The sequence below is a fragment of the Oncorhynchus kisutch genome, linkage group LG4 (assembly GCF_002021735.2).
Source record: "Oncorhynchus kisutch isolate 150728-3 linkage group LG4, Okis_V2, whole genome shotgun sequence".
NCBI lineage: Eukaryota > Metazoa > Chordata > Actinopteri > Salmoniformes > Salmonidae > Oncorhynchus > Oncorhynchus kisutch.
The window spans coordinates 9,403,867-9,421,468 of record NC_034177.2 but is presented as its reverse complement, the minus strand read 5'-3'; the positions used below and the strand labels follow the sequence as shown (position 1 = coordinate 9,421,468).

The following is a 17,602-nucleotide window of genomic DNA, read 5'->3' as shown; positions in this document are numbered from 1 at the left end:
TTTTCTAACTGCCTGTGTATAATGGTTTCTAGCTTCCCTGAACAGCTGCATATCACGGGGGCTGTTCGATGCTAATGCAGAACGCCATAGGATGTTTTTGTGTTGGTTAAGGGCAGTCAGGTCTGGGGAGAACCAAGGGCTATATCTGTTCCTGGTTCTACATTTCTTGAATGGGGCATGTTTATTTAAGATGGTTAGGAAGGCATTTAAAAAAAATATCCAGGCATCCTCTACTGACGGGATGAGATCGATATCCTTTCAGGATACCCCGGCCAGGTCGATTAGAAAGGCCTGCTCGCAGAAGTGTTTCAGGGAGCGTTTTACAGTGATGAGTGGAGGTCGTTTGACCGCTGACCCATTACGGATGCAGGCAATGAGGCAGTGATCGCTGAGATCTTGGTTGAAGACAGCAGAGGTGTATTTAGAGGGGAAGTTGGTTAGGATGATATCTATGAGGGTGCCCGTGTTTAAGGCTTTGGGGAGGTACCTGGTAGGTTCATTGATAATTTGTGTGAGATTGAGGGCATCAAGTTTAGATTGTAGGATGGCTGGGGTGTTAAGCATGTTCCAGTTTAGGTCGCCTAGCAGCACGAACTCTGAAGATAGATGGGGGGCAATCAGTTCACATATGGTGTCCAGAGCACAGCTGGGGGCAGAGGGTGGTCTATAGCAGGCGGCAACGGTGAGAGACTTCTTTTTAGAGAGGTGGATTTTTAAAAGTAGAAGTTCAAATTGTTTGGGTACAGACCTGGATAGTAGGACAGAACTCTGCAGGCTATCTTTGCAGTAGATTGCAACACCGCCCCCTTTGGCAGTTCTATCTTGTCTGAAAATGTTGTAGTTTGGAATTAAAATTTCTGAATTTTTGGTGGTCTTCCTAAGCCAGGATTCAGACACAGCTAGAACATCCGGGTTGGCAGTGTGCTAAAGCAGTGAATAGAACAAACTTAGGGAGGAGGCTTCTAATGTTAACATGCATGAAACCAAGGCTATTACGGTTACAGAAGTCGTCAAAAGAGAGCGCCTGGGGAATAGGAGTGGAGCTAGGCACTGCAGGGCCTGGATTCACCTCTACATCGCCAGAGGAACATAGGAGGAGTAGAATAAGGGTACGGCTAAAAGCTATGAGAACTGGTCGTCTAGAACATCTGGAACATAGAGTAAAAGGAGGTTTCTGGGGGCGATAAAATAGCATCAAGGTATAATGTACAGACAAATGTATGGTAGGATGTGAATACAGTGGAGGTAAACCTATGTATTGAGTGATGAAGAGAGAGATATTGTCTCTAGAAACATCATTGAAACCAGGAGATGTCATTGCATGTGTGGGTGGTGGAACTAATAGGTTGGATAAGGTATAGTGAGCAGGACTAGAGGCTCTACAGTGAAATAAGCCAATAAACACTAACCAGAACAGCAATGGACAATACATATTGACATTAAGGAGAGGCATGCTTAGTCGAGTGATCAAAAGGGTCCAGTGAGTGGAGAGGTTGGTTGCTGATTTAGACAGCTAGCCAGGCCATCGGTAGCAAACTAGCATAGGATGGAGGTCTGTTATTAGCCACCTCTTGCGTTCCGTCAGTAGATTAGTGGGGTTCCGTGTGGTAGAGGGGATTAATCCAAATCACACAACAACAACAAAAATAAAAACAATAGATATAGTTATAGAGGCCCAAGAAGAAAACATAATAATAATAATAAAAATAAATAAATTGTCCGATTGTCTATTCAGATAGCAGCCGGTAAGACAGCTAACGGTTAGCAGGCCGCAGATGGGCGTTCAGGTAACGTCGCGACGGAGGAGCCAGCCGGATCTCCTTCGGGTAGATAACGTCAGCAGTCCAGTTGTGAAGGCCCGGTGGGGCTCCGCGTAGGCAGTAAAACGGGTCCGGATAGGTGACTGCAGCCCAGGAGTGATTGATGGAACTCGGGAGTGATTGACAGCGCTGGCTAGCTCCGGAATAATTGATGTTTGCTCCGGAATCGACGAAGGCCGATAGTCACACGGATAGCAGCTAGCTAGCTGTGAGATCCGGGTATGAATGTCCAGAGAGCAGTCGAAATCCAGGGACATGGAGAGAAAAATTGGTCCGGTATGTTCCGTTCCGAGCCGCGCTGTACAGAACTGGCGATAGATTTTCGAGCTAAAGGATAGCTGATGACCACAAACCGTGGTTAGCTGAATACTAACGATTTGCCAGTAAAGGAGCTAACTAGCTTCTGAACTAGCTTCTGATTAGCTTCTGGATTAGCTTCTGGGCTAGCTTCTGGCTAGTTTCAGGCTAGCTTCTTGGAGTTTCAGGCTAGCTTCTTGGAGGATTACAGATTTGAGGTAAATAATACTTTTTTATAAATATAAATTGGTGAGGCGGGTTGCAGGAGAGTGTTTTGAAGATGAGTTGATGGAAAATAAAAATAAAATGTATGTGAAAAAAGTTGTAAATATATATATATACAGGACACGACAAGACGAGGACAAAAGACGTCTGAACTGCTATGCCACCTTGGAGTATACCAGTAGGAGACATGGTTATGTGATGGGATTGAAATTATGATAATCAACAATGTTTATGTAGATTTTGTTGTCTATTTTACTATTATAAACTGCGTGGTTCGAGCCCCGAATGCTGATTGGCTGACAGCCGTGGTATTTCACTGGTATGACAAAACATACATTTTTACTGCTCTAATTACATTGGTAACCAGTTTATAATAGCAATAAGGCACTTGGGGCTTCCCGAGTGGCGCAGTGGTCTAAGGCACTGCGTAGTACTAGCTGTGCCACTAGAGACCCTGGTTCAAGTCCAGGCTCTGTCGCAGCCGGCCGTGACTGGGAGACCCATGGGGCGCACAATTGGCCCAGCGTCATCCGGGTTAGTGGAGGGTTTGGTCGCCAGGGGTATTCTTGTCCCATCACGCACTAGTGACTCCTGTGGCGGGCCAGGCGCAGTGCACGCTGACACGGTCGACACGGCTGGCTTCCAGGTTAAGCGGGCATGGTGTCATGAAGCAGTGTGGCTTGGCTTGGCTGGGTTGTGTTTTGGAGGACGCACGGCTCTTGGCTCTCTCCTCTCCCAAGTCCATATGGGAGTTGTAGCAATGGGACAAGACTGTAACTACCAATTGGATACCACTACATTGAAAAAAAAAAAAAGAAGTCACCTTGGGGGTTTGTGGTATATGGCCAATATACCTCCGCTTGCGTTGTACCTAAGAACAGCCCTTGGCTGTGGTATATTGGCCATATTGGCTGTATATACAACACCTCCTTGGGCCTTATTTCTTAATTGGACACTTTTACAATTATTGTATGGTAAACATTGACATCTGTCTGGGTGGAACACCCTCCATAATGGGTGTCTGTGTGGGACACCCTCCATTACGGCTCCATCAGTGTTGAGCCCTCTCACTCTGATTGTATGGGACACTCAATTACGGCTCCTTGTGTTTCCAATCTTCTTCCTCTGGCAGGATTACTTCCACGTGCAACTGTCAGATGACAAGTAGGTGAGGCACTTCCTGGAGCTGAGCTATGCTGGTGCCATCCTTCGGGACAGCTGGGTCCTGACAGACGTTGGCATCACCCCTAGCAGTGCCATCTGCTGCCTGCTGAAGGTACCAGCCGAACACCTAGCTGTTTCTACCCGTGCTTGAAAATGCATATCAAAGTGAGCTGGCTATTGCTTGAAACAGCTTCATACTATCATTAACATAAAGTGTTTCAGATATAGTGTGATGATATATAGTATGGTGATATATAGTGTGGTGATATATTGTATGGTTAAATAGTATAGTTATATAGTATGATTATATATATATTATGGTGATATAGAGTGTGGTAATATATAGTATGGTGATATAGTATGATTATATAGTATGGTTATATAGTATGATTAGGTGATTTAGTTCATTCAAACAGGTGCCATTAATACAGGTAACGAGTGGAGGACAGAGGAGCCTCTTAAAGAAGAAGTTACAGGTCTGTGAGAGCCAGAAATCTTGCTTGTTTGTAGGTGACCAAATACTTATTTTCCACCATAATTTGCAAATAAATTCATAAAAAATCCAACAATGTGATTCATTCTCATTTTGTCTGTCATAGTTGAAGTGTACCTATGATGAAAATTACAGGCCTCTCTCATCTTTTTAAGTGGGAGAACTTGCACAATTGGGGGCTGACTAAATACTTTTTTGCCCCACTGTATAGTGTGGTGGTATATAGTATGGTGATATATAGTATGTTGAGGTCACCCTGCTTGAGACTTAAAGTAATATTGACCTTGCTCAACCAAGACCATGGTTATGGTAGAGTGATTGGTTAGTAAGGACACTGCTTTATACCGAGACCATGGTTATGGTAGAGTGATTGGTTAGTAAGAACACTGCTTCGTGAGTGTGAAGTGTTGTTGTACAGAGGTCCCTGGGTACATGTCCAGAGCCAGACAGGGACAGAACTCACTCTGTTCCACAAAGTTCTGTGGAAGATTTGCTAACAGAGGAGAGTGGTTATGTATCTAAGTACAAATTTAACCATCAGAATAATGTTTATTTGTGTTCCTTACTCCTTACTTACACATCCCATCATTGACATCGTCAAAGCCAGACCTTCTGTCTGTCTCTCCTTCTCGCTGGTTGACTAGAGTGGAAATCTATAGTATTGTATGGTTGACCTGGGATAGAGCTGAAATGTGGCCCGATGTAGTGTTGCCTTTGTACCAAACACCCTTACAGTCATAAACCTTTTCCCCATGTAATCGCCTCGACCTCAGTCTGGTGTTCGCTAACAGTATCTGAAGAGTCTGTATACCCAGTGGTGTATAGTACAGTAGTGCACAGCAGACTACAGCAGAGTACAGCAGAGTACAGCAGAGTACAGTAGAGTACAGTAGAGTACAGCAGAGTACAGCAGAGTACAGCAGACTACAGCAGGCCGTATAGTAGGAGAAGAAGAGGCCCTTTGGGTTCATTGAAATACATATTCATAATATTTCAGTTAACAATATAATCTGCACCCAGATTAGTCTTCAATTTAATTTTCACCCAGATTAGTGTTCAATTTAATCTGCACCCAGATTAGTGTTCAATGTGATAGAACGAAACTCAGTATAGCACATGAATTAGAAAATGTTGTTACAAGTTTGAGCCACGAGATGGTGGTAGATTATAAATTTAAATAGCATGGACCTTTGATTTGTCTCTGGATAGAGATTGCCCTTGGGCACAGATCTAGGATCAGTTTACTCTCACCAAATCCTAACCTTTACCATTAGCAGTAAAAACACAAACCAGACCTAAGATCAGTGCAAAGGAGTCACTTCATCTTACCCCTGTAATTATATGACTCCTAACTTATATATACTGAGTGTACCAAACATTAGAAACACCTTCCTAATATTGAGTTGCACCCCGCCTTCTGCCATCAGAACAGCCTCAATTCGTTGGGGCATGGACTCTACAAGGTGTTTGAAAGCGTTCCCCAGGGATGCTGGCCCATGTTGACTCCAATGCTTCCAACAGTTGTGCAAAGTTGGCTGGATGTTCTTTGGGTGGTGGACCATTCATGATACACACAGGAAACTGTTGAGTGTGAAAAACCCCAGCAGCATTGCAGTTCTTGACACAAACCGGTGCACCTGGCACCTACTACCCCGTTCAAAAGCACTTAAATATTTTGTCTTGCCCATTCACCCTCTGAATGGCACACATACACAATTTATGCCTCAATTGTCTCAAGGCTTAAAAATCCTTCTTTAACCTGTCCGCTCCCCTTCATCTACACTGAAGTGGATTTAACAAGTGACATCATTAAGGGATCATAGCTTTCACCTGGATTCACCTGGTCAGTCTTTGTCATGGAAAGAACCGGTGTTCATAATGTTTTGTTTACTCGGTGTATAAACACAACATAGGTATTTATGTAAAATGGTTGGACACCTGGGATGGGTGGGCGGAGTTCCTCAGAGGCTGCTTCCTGGGACACAGACTGACCGTCCAACGACACCTGTCTAGGGAGAGACCTGTGATGAGGTCAGAATACACATCTACACACTGAACTGTATGATAGACTTACTATCAACAGTGATGGTACTGCACCTTTATATAGCTTACAATGATAGTACTGACCCTGTATATAGCTTACAATGATAGTACTGACCCTGTATATAGCTTACAATGATAGTACTGACCCTGTATATAGCTTACAATGATAGTACTGACCCTGTATGTAGCTTATATTCTCGTGTTTTTTTCCTTCATACGTTTTTTCTCTTACCCTGATATTTAATACTGCATTGTGGGAAAGAGCTTGCAAGTAAGCATTTTACTGTACTGTTTTATAACCCACTGTATCTTGTGAACTTGACAAAAAAAACTTGAAACGTGTTATAAATACATTGATTCTGTATTATTCCAGGTTCCAGCTCCGGGTGGCACTCTACATCGCTGCTTCTCTGGGCCACCTGGACCTGGCCGGCTGGCTGCTGGAGAGGGGGGTGCGTGTCATTGAGCCGGTGGGGGTTCACCCTTACCGTGAGTGGTGCCACCAGACGGCCCACCCCGACGTCGCCAAGTGTCCCGCTGTCGCCTCCATCGAGCGCGGCCAGCTCACCATCCTCAAACTCTTTATCGCCAGCAGCGTTCTGACCCTTGCCTGTCGGGATCCCCAGGGTTGTGACCCCCTGAGGATCGCCCTTCAGTACGGCCACAGGGAGTGTGTGAGTCACCTGGCCACCAAGCTGTGCTCTGTGGTGGTCCTCCCAGGTATGGCCCTGCCCATGCGGACATACCTCCAGATAAAGGGCTGGGTGAGGCTGGGGCAGAGGAGGGCATCATCCAGGCACTGCATCAGCCCCAACAGGGCTCCGTTCAGGACCAGGGTGGGCGACACGGTCCTGGTGGACGGCTTCACCCTCCCCAAGATGTCCTCCAAGCCCAGGAGGAGTGAGGCCAAGGCCGGTATCAGGGTGATGTCCACAGCCTCTCGACGTTTTACCCCCATCAACTGCCCATCTCATGTATCCTGCCCGCTCCGCTCCCTGGCATCCCAGGATAAACCTCTTCAACTACCGAAGCTACACCCTGTGGCCACGAGGGATGAAAGAGAGAAGAGGGAATGTGGAGGGAAGGGATGTGAGGAGGATGAGAGTGGGGATCAGAACAGCAACCAATGGAGGAGCAACCAATGGAGGAGCAGAGTCCCGCTCCCGCCCATTTCCAGAGACACCAATCTCAGACCTGTGTTTGCCTCGCCAAACTCCGCCCAGATACTCACCACCTCACTAGAGGCCTTTTCTCTCTCCACTGCGACCGCACACCCAGAGAAAACGCCATATACTGTTTGGTCTTGGCCAGGTTAGTCCAAGTTTAAATGACAGCTACGGTGAATATGAATATTTCTCTGGAGGTTTCTTATGGAAGGTGTGAATACTGTCAGAAGAAGCCTCCTATAATCAGTGGTGGTGGGAACACATGTAAAAGCTGTTTACACACTTTTATTTTATTTGGTTCAAGCATTTACCCACTTTTTGTGGAAGATGCATTGAAAGTAGAGGGAGCGTTACTTCTTTAATCCTGAACGGCAATCAGCATTTACCAGTCAATGGTTTTACCACTACATCACTGCATATGATATACCCTTGACCTAGGGCGCTTCATTAATGTATTGAGGCCATTACATATACAGTATTTCACAATGCTAGGACACAGATTTGGTCTCCTAACCTTGTTCTGGTTGATTGACTCTCTAACAGTGCCTTCACACAGAGACCATGGTTGCAGCAGCTGAATGTAGCGCGGACTCTGGCCAGGAGGAGTGCTCAGCACATTGGGTAGACACCAGGATCCTGGTCATTAGGCAGATTAAACATACTGAAACAAGGAGGGACAACCTGGAATTGTCCAAAAAGGAACTCTTATTTGAGTTTTTATTTTTTACAGTGAACAAGATGAGACTTTGGAACGGATGATGCCTGAAACAATGCGGACGACTTAGAATTTCGTTCCTTTGGATGAGGCTTATAGTTATAGTCAGTACTGTGTTTGATTTGTGTGCAGAAAGTTTACAAAGGCAGGCAGTGGATTCTCAGTCATTCGTATTCTCAAGTAACAAAAAACGTATCGTATTTCACTGGCTATTTGAAGTAGCCAAATGTGAATGGAATTATTATTATTCTAGAATCATTCAGTTGACTGAATGTGACTATGTGGTTGTGATGTATGTGATTGTACTGAATGTGGTTGTACTGTAAGTGTTTGACATGGGTCTAATTGAGGCTCCAACCCCCCCCCCCCTTTATCCTGCTGCCTTAAAACTCTTTTATTAAGATGTGGATCATTATTGCTCATATGAGTCTGTGCAGTGTCAAAATAATACATACTGTATTTCAGAGTATTTGACAAACTCTTTATTTACGTTACAAAACTGACAACTACTGTGACGATGTGTTAGCACAGCATGTGTCATCATTCCCCTGCAGTGTGTGAATTTACACAGCAATATAGCAGGCTGCTTAAATAGTTTATTTAACCTTTATTTCACAAGACAAGTCAGTTCAGAACAACCTTCTCAACCTTCTTGACAGGTAAGAAACACTTGGTTAGTGTATGTGTCTTATCCAATGGGTTGTCAGGTGAACGTTGAAGATGCTTCTTGGAGGTGATCTAATGATGTCATTGAGTTGCTTACTGGACAAGACAATTATTCACTGAAAATTAAATCTGTCTTTCATTTCACTTATGTTGATACTTGATTGGCTATTTGCTGTCTTTTGAAAATACAAAAATAAATATAACTGTTTTATGAAGCACTTGTAGACATTCATTGTTTTCAAAATCATATTTTCAGCAAAACAGATACATACTTTTACAATATGACATCAAATCAAATAAAAATAAAGTAAGTGATATGTAAATGATTGGCAAAAGGCTCCAACCATCCAAGTCATAGACTGTTCACTCTGCTACCACACGGCAAGCGATATGAGAGCACCAAGTCTGGGACAAAAGGCTCCTTAACAGCTTCTACCCCCAAGTCATTAGACTGCTGAACAGCTTCTACCCCCAAGTCATTAGACTGCTGAACAGCTTCTACCCCCAAGTCATTAGACTGCTGAACAACTTCTACCCCAAGTCATTAGACTGCTGAACAGCTTCTACCCGCTGAACGTTAATTAAATGGCCACCTGCACTATTTGCATTGACCCCCTTTGTTACTGATGTATTTTTCTAATTGTTTTCCACTGACTCTCTTGAATTGGCTCGATGCACACTCACTACACTCTACCCACACATTCACTGTGACACTGACCGACTTTCACACTAGCTGCTGCTACTGTGTTTATTATCTATGCTGATTGCCGAGTCACTTTTACCCTTACCTACATGTACATACTGTATTACCTCAACTACCTCGCACCCATGCACATTGACTCGGTACTGGTACTCCTTGTATATAGCCTTGTTATTGTTATTGTGTTACTATTTAGAAAATATTTCTTACTTTAACTCTGCACTGTTGGGAATGTGCTCGTAATAAAGCATATGTGACCAATACGATTAGATTCTCATCTGAACAAATGAATGCTCTCGTTGTTTATAATGAGGAATTTAATTAAATCATTAATTAAATAATTAAATCGTTTTCCTTGAAGATTTGAATGGGCTGAGAAAGCCTTTCGTGATGGATCTAGACAATCTGGTGAAAAGGGAGGGTTTGCGACTCTTCTCTTCAAGTGGGAAGGACGATGCGATATCATAAATTCCCTCTGGAGAAAAGGAGCCATGAGATGTTGTCATCGTCTCTGCAACAAAAGACCATCCAGCATGCCATCAATTTAAATTTTTACTCATTTATCAGACACTCTTATCTAGAGAGACTTACAAGGAGCAATTAGGATGAAGTGCCTTGCTCAAGAGCACATTGGCAGATTTTGCCTCGTGAACTCAGGGATTCTGAACCAGCAACCTATCGGTTACTGGCCCAACCTCTTAACCCACTAGGCTACCACCCAGCCCACAGTACAGTATGTCATAGGTAACAACAAAAGAGGAGTACAATGTCTTTCCAAATGAATTAGTGGAATGGTAAAGGGATAATGTCTCAGTCTTGACTGAGCAGCAGCCTAAACAGCAGCAGGGCTTACCTGTAAAGTACACAGTAGGGGAAATGTTCTGAGGCTGGTACTCCAGAGACTCATGAGGACAGAGGTTCTTACTAACTTTCTTGGAACCCTGGTTGGTGGGAAAAGGCACATTAAAACAAACTGAATTTTTTTCGATATCTTAAAGTACAGCATATCAATTGCAAAGAAGCAGTGCAATGCCATGACACAAATAATCATATATCTCACAAAAGGTCAACAGCAGTGTTATTCATGAAAGATGTATGTGTACTATACCTTTGTGTTAAAGGTGAGGACCTGCTCTCCAGTACTGCTGATGGTATCCCTTTCCAAATCAAACACGCCTTCTACAATGTCACTGGTGGCCACACTGGTAGTGGACTCAAAATAACATTTAGCAGTGGCTTTGGTGATCATTTGAAGAATGACCATGCAAGTAGAAGTCTTTGGATCGTTCTGGACTGAAACATCAAAGTTTATGTTTTCATACTCATCTGACCACTGTCTCAGGAAGCCCTTCACTGTCTCTTCAGCAAATATCTGGAGAAGCTGAGAGGAGAGCTCCTTGGATATGGCACATTGTTCCTTTCCCCATTTCAGCCTTGAAAGAATGGAGTCTGAAGCACTTTTGGCTGCTTCCAATGTTAAGACCTGTGGAGTGCTGTGGCTGTCCTGAAGGGCTATCACTTTATCCACCAATTCATGACTGAAAATGTGGATGGTCCAAGTGGAAATTATTTTTCTCAATTTCCTAACAGCAGATCGGAGGTCGTCAAGATGTGAAGCACCCTTTCCATTTTCCTGTGTGTTCTCAACACTTTCCACCATAATGTCCACTACCACCCCAGCAGCTTGCCTGACTTTGTCCACAAAGGATACAGGAAGTAAGTCCTCTGTGTGAACGAAGTCCTCAATGATTGTGTTTCTAACAATGGGAAAGTCCATCTGAGCAGGAAACTCAGTGGGGATGGGAGTCCCGGGTAAGGCAAAGTGCCATTTCGACTGCCTTAATTTTGAAGTAGGTGTTAGAGAGATGGAGGAGCGTGAAGAAGAGGTATTTCTTGTATTTTGGCTGTCAGCACTCCTACAACGGATCGTGCCAATATCCTCCAGCATGGATCCTGAGAGCTCAGTGGTTTTAGATAGTAATTTGTGCGGAATGTCCACACAGGCATCGTTTCCACCAGGTGTAACACTGCTCTGGTTGACCTCAAGATGGCCGAGACTTGCTCTTTGTGATGCAGGACTGCTTTGATATGTAAAGATTTGGATTGAACCAAGTGTTGTGTCTGATCTTTGAAGATCTTTTCTGAGAAACTCCGTAATCTTATTTTGCAGACTGTAGTAGATGTTACGAGCAACAGACCAGATTCTTTTCTCAGAAACCTGTCCAGTGGTGAGCAGGGAGGTTCCAGATACCATGTCAGATGATTGGGTGGTCTGGGTGAGCTCCTGCTGGTCTTTCACCATGGTTTGTATAATATCAGTAGATGTGGTGGATGTAGATACAGACTGGAGGTACTTATCTGTTGTGCCTTCCTCCACAATGTTAAATGATCTAGAGATGACCTCACTCACTCCTTTCTCAGCTTTGGTTTGGAACTCATGACTAGAGAGTTTTTGGAGGCTCTTTGTTGAAAGACTGTGGGAAGATGCAATGCCTTTGGAGGCAGCCGTGCTGCAATCTAGACTTACTGGAGAGGTTTGCTCAGGAGAACCTTGGAGACGTTCAAACATGTCTTCACATGGTGTTGGGGACCTTGACAAGGAGATGTCCTTCAGCTGAGACAGAACACCACCTACCAACATGTTGACCTCAAGGGACATATCAGATATTTTCTTTCCTACTGTGGAGAAGCAAGGTGCATTTGATGCCTGATCCTCGCATAAGGTCAAGATTGTTGAAATGACCTCTTTGGTACAATTGGTCAGTAGAGCCTCGTCTGTTTCAGTCCAGAGAAGTTTTGAACTCTCGCTGACACCCCTGTGTAGAGCCACTTCAAGGTTCAAACTGTGCAAGTGAGGCACACTCTTACTAGCTTGCCTCAAGTCCTGGCTTGCCAAACAAATGTGCTCCTTAGTCCCAAGATGTCCAGAATCCTCTGTGGGTATATGACTAGACATTCTGCTCAGCATGTCTGACCTCCGCTGATGAATGATGAAATCCTTTAAAGTCTTCTGAATATTGTTATATAAACTAGTGGTGGCAGACCAGATCCTGCTCTGTAGCTTTTGTGCATTTTCCTGGAGGTCAGGTTCTCTCTCCTCTACTTCTGCAGGTTGCGCCGAGCTCTGCAGGTCTTCCACAAATGTTTCAATGATGCCAAAGGCAGCAGAATCCGCACAAATATCCTTTGACCATGTGTACTGGTTTTGAATGGAACAAGACCTGGATGCTACAGAATAAGCAGGCTGTGCACTAGTTAAGCTACTGGTGGACTTTTTAACTAGGAACTCACTCACTGCTTGAGTGGCATTTCTCTTAAATTCCTCACTTGAGAGTTTTCTAATACAATCTAACAGACTGGTCAAAGAAGCTGTGGCCTTACTTCTGCTGTCCTCATTTTGACAGGAGAACTCACAAACTATTGGTGATGAGGACCTGGAATGGGAGATATCCCCAAGCTGAGCCAGAACACCCTCTACAAATTTCTCTCTCTCAATAGAGAAGCCTGATCCTTTTTCTCCAACAGTGTACAGGGGGTCCTCCTTTGACATCTCAGTGTTGTACAAGACCAGAAGCTCTGAGATGACTTCTTTGGTGCAAGTTGTCAGAAGGAGCTTGCTTTCTTCTGACTCAGTGGGTGCCCAAAGAAGTTTTGAGCTCTCACTTAGGCCTCTTTGTAAAGTAACTGCACCAGTGGACTCTGGCAACTGAGGCTCACTCTTACTGGGCCTATATTTCATGTTTAAGCAAGGAAGTGGAACTGTCTCCTTAAACTCAGCATTTGTGATGTTATCATCAGATGTGACAATGCTCTTTAAGGCACATCGCTGAAGCTTGCCGAAATAATCTTTCAAGTTGTTTTGGATGCTGTGGTAAATGTGAACAGCAGCAGACCAGGCACTCTTCTGTTGGGGACTCTCTTCAGATTCAGCCAAGGACTTCATATCTGACACAAAAGTCTTAACAACTACTGACGCTGCTGAGCCCACTGGGTGAATTGACTCTGTCTTTACAATGCCAGACAATGTTTGACCTGATACAGCACCTGTTAACTGAGACTGAACGACTGATCTAGGAAAGCTCAAACTACTGACTTTTTTGGCAAGAACTCCACTCACTGCTTGTATTGCTGATGTTTGAAACTCCCGGCTGGAGAGTTTTTGGATGCTCTTAGACGTGAGCGTGTATGAGGAACCAGATTCACCAATATTGTAGCTGCTCTCGTATTTCCTTATCAGGGCATCAAGATCCTCAATGAAGCCAACATGCGATGCCAAATACGTGATCTTGTCCTTCAGATCTTCCAGCAAATTCTGTTCGTTCTCGTCAACAAAAGCCACCATTGTGTCAGAGATCGTGGTCATGACTTGCCCTGTTAGACTCTTGCTCTCTTGGTCAACTTTTTCAAGTTTAGCAGCCAGCTCTCTCACCATGCTCTCAGTCACCTTGGTCTGTGAGTCTCCCCTTACCGGTGTCACTAGAGAGGTTTGGCTTGCGGAGGCACTCTTAACGACCACTGATAAGGCCGACTTGACATCTTTAGCCAACTCTGCCATTACAGCAGGGGTTAGCATTATAGAGCCTGCACTTCCAGATGGAGAATTGGACATGCATGCAAGTTTGGAGAGAGAAACTTGCAGGCTGTCCTGCACACAGGTGACGAGGGTGTCCTCTGAGACACCTAAGAGGACTTGTAGCGTCTCAGAGTTGGTTGTTTTTTTCTGCACATCAGACAGAGAGGTTAGAATCCTTGGGGAAAAAAACAACAGAAATCATCAAAGTCAAACAAATAATATGTAAGGCTGTGATGCACATTCAGTGTGTCAAATACATCTGCACCATTGAAAACAATGAGGAAAACACTGCTGTTTCTCTGAGAAAAAACCTTAGTGTGATGTCAGCCTAACTGTTTAATTTCTAAAGCCCAATAAAATGTATTTTGTATAAGTCATTTGTATTGAAACTGGCCTGTAGATATCTATCTATCCTGGCAATATCTATCCTCTACAAAAATCCAAATTGCTATAAACTTCAAATACTGTAACTTCTAATAACTTCAAGGACAATCATAAATAGAAGGCAGTTTGAAGAAATGTTAAAGGGAAATTTCTAAATGTTTCAACTTCATATTCATCATCTCCAGCACCACCCCAACATCAGCATATGTGAAAAACAGGCATTTCTATGTTTTGTAGTAAAAAAGAAAGAGGAAGATAAGTGTTTTCTATGACATCAACCAATTAGTAGGCAATGCCTACTCATAATTGGTTAAAATCACACGATGCACACTGATGATGTCATTAGAATCTAGAGCTGAGCATTTAACCAACATTTTTGTTATTTTTCGGTTTTTAAACAACTAATTGACCGACGTCGGCTCAATTATTTGAATTCCAGATAGTTAATTTTTTTCTTCTTCTGTGAGCTCGATGCTCAGTTTCTGTAGAGATAAATCAGATCAAGCACGAACTATGCAATGTAGTAGGGAGTTGTAGTTTCCAACAGGCCAATATTCTACATAGTTTAGCACAGAAAATATGGCAATTAAAGCCCATAATCCATTGCACGCCCACTTACTTGTCCACTCTGTGTGGAGCAGATACGGAAACCTCATTGACTGAGACGGAGAGACGAGAGAATGCATGAGAGAGATAAAAAGCAGTTGCGTTGCAAGGATTCTCTACCTGGAAATACATGATCTAAGTGATTGACAGTCGGTGTTCAGCGGTCATAAAAGTAGGTCTTATTTAATTTGAAGAACTACTAAAATAGTGATTTTGTCAGACAGGATAAGCAGCAGCTCTATAGAGATGAGTTGATGACTTGGAATGAAATAATAAAGTCATCAAATAAATATTTTATATGAGAAAGTAAATGATGGTTGATAAGTCATAAACAGTAATGGACAGTCACTACCATCATGGGACTTTTATTCATTGTTTTATTATGTGTTGTTACAGCATTCAACACACATAATCCATAGTGCATTCAATGTCTAAAAAAAGTATTGAAATCCAAAACTGTGATTCTTTTTTAAATATTTGAATCGAAACCAAACCAACCTCAAAAAGCACTAATTTCTCAGCACTATTGGAAACAGTTACGTCCCTCTATATTTTTTTTACTACAAAGCATAGAAATGTGTAATTTTCACATATGGTGATGCTGGAGATGAATATGAAGTTGTTAAATTTCCCTTTAAGAACATACCTCATGGCCCCCTTGGGCAGGTAGCTTCCACTGCCCTTAGTCAGGTAAATCTCCTTGAACTTAAGTTGTGATTCCTGCTCTTCTTCCTCTTCCTGCTCCATACAGTTGGAGGAAGGGTAGGGAGTCGGGATGCGAAAGCTATTGTAAGACTTTCGACTGCCTGGCCTCTTAGGTACACCAGCCTCAGTAAATCTCACGCGGGACTTGGTGTTAGTCTTATCGTCTAACAGACTGGTGAGTGACGCTGTGAGAGATCTCTGTGACAATTGAGAGGAGGCAGCATCTTGGATGCCCAGTAATTCGTAAAGACCTGGGATGATGATCTGCATCAGCTTGTCCGATAAAAACTGGACAATCCTCAGACACAAGCCGGCAAGCTGTTGTTTTGTCAGCTGTATTCCAGAAACAGAAGAAGTGTTTTAAAATGTTGCATAGTGCGTCTTTCAAAAGCTTATGAACAAGGTTAAAGATTAGGCAGAGTTTTCATGGTAATCTAATTAAATTTTCAGTAACATGATCTTACCGGGTCAAACATGCCCTCACGAATCCCCCTCCATTGCCTGAAAACAATATTGTTATAAATGTTGTCATATCAGGATGCGTGGCAGAATTGTTTTTATTTAATTATTTGCCTGATCGTGAAGTTATACTTGCTTTGTGTCAGTTGTTTTGGCAAAATTGCAATGTGACAACTTTTCTAGCACTGAACATTTTTTTCCGATTGATCAGTTTCTAATTTGATCTTATTTCCTTGAAGGTGTGATAGTACCAAAGAAAACAGAACATACTTCTCAGTTAGGTTTTGAAGGAAGTCCATAAGTGTTAGATGTTCCACATTGTTGAGCTTCCCCTCTTCTGTGGTTTCCATCACTGAGGTTGCTCTGCTCCTGGTAGAATTGCTCTGCTCCTGGTAGAAATGTAATTATATTGCAAATAATCAAACCTAATATACAACAAATATCATACTGAAATAATTATAAACCGTTAAAGAGTGGAGGAGCATTGGCAACGTTGGGCCAATTAAACAATTGCAACACAACAGAGATGGTTGTGGTACGTCAACATTGCCAATGATAGCATCACTATAACATTTTATTGGATTAATGTTGTAATATGAAATGACAAGGTCAACTTACCATCTCATTGACAGCTTCAGAGGTCAGGTGGTCATCCACCACACAGACAGGCAGGTCCAGAGACTGGGACAAGGCTCTATGGTCATAACCAGGAGAGAATGGAAACATCAGAGCAGTCCCAATGGCAGAATCTAACCACTGTCTTCATGTCAAAGACTCACTCACTCATTTGCTTTGTCAAACCTACCCCTTAGAATGACTTCGATATTAACACTGAATATATTTTGTTATTAAGAGATCTCTCAATAATCATTCTCACAATAGCATATTGGTAGTAGTCAGTGACATATTAAAGCTAAGCAGGGCTGGGTGTAGTTAAAACCCTGGATGGGGTTCGATCCCGGGCTGAGGAGCTGCCTATTGTTTTTTTCTGAAAGTGTATATAATGTTGAAAATCTGACATGGTTTCAAAGGTACAAATTCAACCTATTTTATACAAGGTTTGGCTATGCTGAATTTAGTTTACAATGATGACATCATCCTGTGATTTAAGTTTCACCCTCAAAACAACAGTTAGGCCTATACCCCATTATATCCACTAAAAAACCCAGGCTTTCCTAAAATGTTTACCTCAGCCAGTTTAGAACCCAGGTGTGTCTACAAAACACATGCACTCCTCCATAAGGTTCATGGCTTGCCTATTGTTTTATCCCAGTACAAGAGGGGCAACTGGATTCAGGATTAAACACAAGCAGTCTTTAAGGTATATCTTATTACAGTTTAGGCCTACCTTATTATTTTCTTCCATCTGGCAATATCATTTTAAGGAATGAAATCTGTTTTGTTGCTAGTATTATTAGTAACTGTAGGAAAATACAGCTGTAGAGTACAAGAATCAGCTACTTTCTGAAGGGCAGCCAAGCTCATAAGCAATTTAGAACCTACAGACAATTATGACAATATTGAAACGCATGAATGTGTCACAAACGCCTTGTGGTCACATGTTATTTTAGGGCGTGGCTCCGCAT

At 42.9% G+C, this 17,602-nt stretch overlaps 2 protein-coding genes across 2 annotated transcripts; one reads left to right on the top strand and one right to left on the bottom strand.

Moving 5' to 3' along the window:
* Positions 1 to 5,816: 5,816 nt before the first annotated feature.
* Positions 5,817 to 8,232, top strand: LOC116373952 (protein ANKUB1-like). The gene is made up of 2 exons (XM_031822412.1): positions 5,817 to 6,030; positions 6,416 to 8,232. Exons 1-2 carry the CDS (start codon positions 6,026 to 6,028, stop codon positions 7,356 to 7,358), a joined length of 948 nt encoding a protein of 315 aa, XP_031678272.1. The 5' UTR covers positions 5,817 to 6,025; the 3' UTR covers positions 7,359 to 8,232.
* Positions 8,233 to 9,630: 1,398 nt separating this feature from the next.
* Positions 9,631 to 17,164, bottom strand: LOC116373918 (uncharacterized). Its single transcript, XM_031822225.1, has 8 exons — positions 17,160 to 17,164; positions 16,635 to 16,710; positions 16,287 to 16,405; positions 16,022 to 16,058; positions 15,499 to 15,890; positions 10,398 to 14,037; positions 10,143 to 10,230; positions 9,631 to 9,800 (listed from the first exon to the last, which is right to left on the bottom strand). The coding sequence occupies exons 1-8, from the start codon at positions 17,162 to 17,164 to the stop codon at positions 9,631 to 9,633; spliced, it is 4,527 nt and encodes a 1,508-aa protein (XP_031678085.1).
* Positions 17,165 to 17,602: the final 438 nt, after the last annotated feature.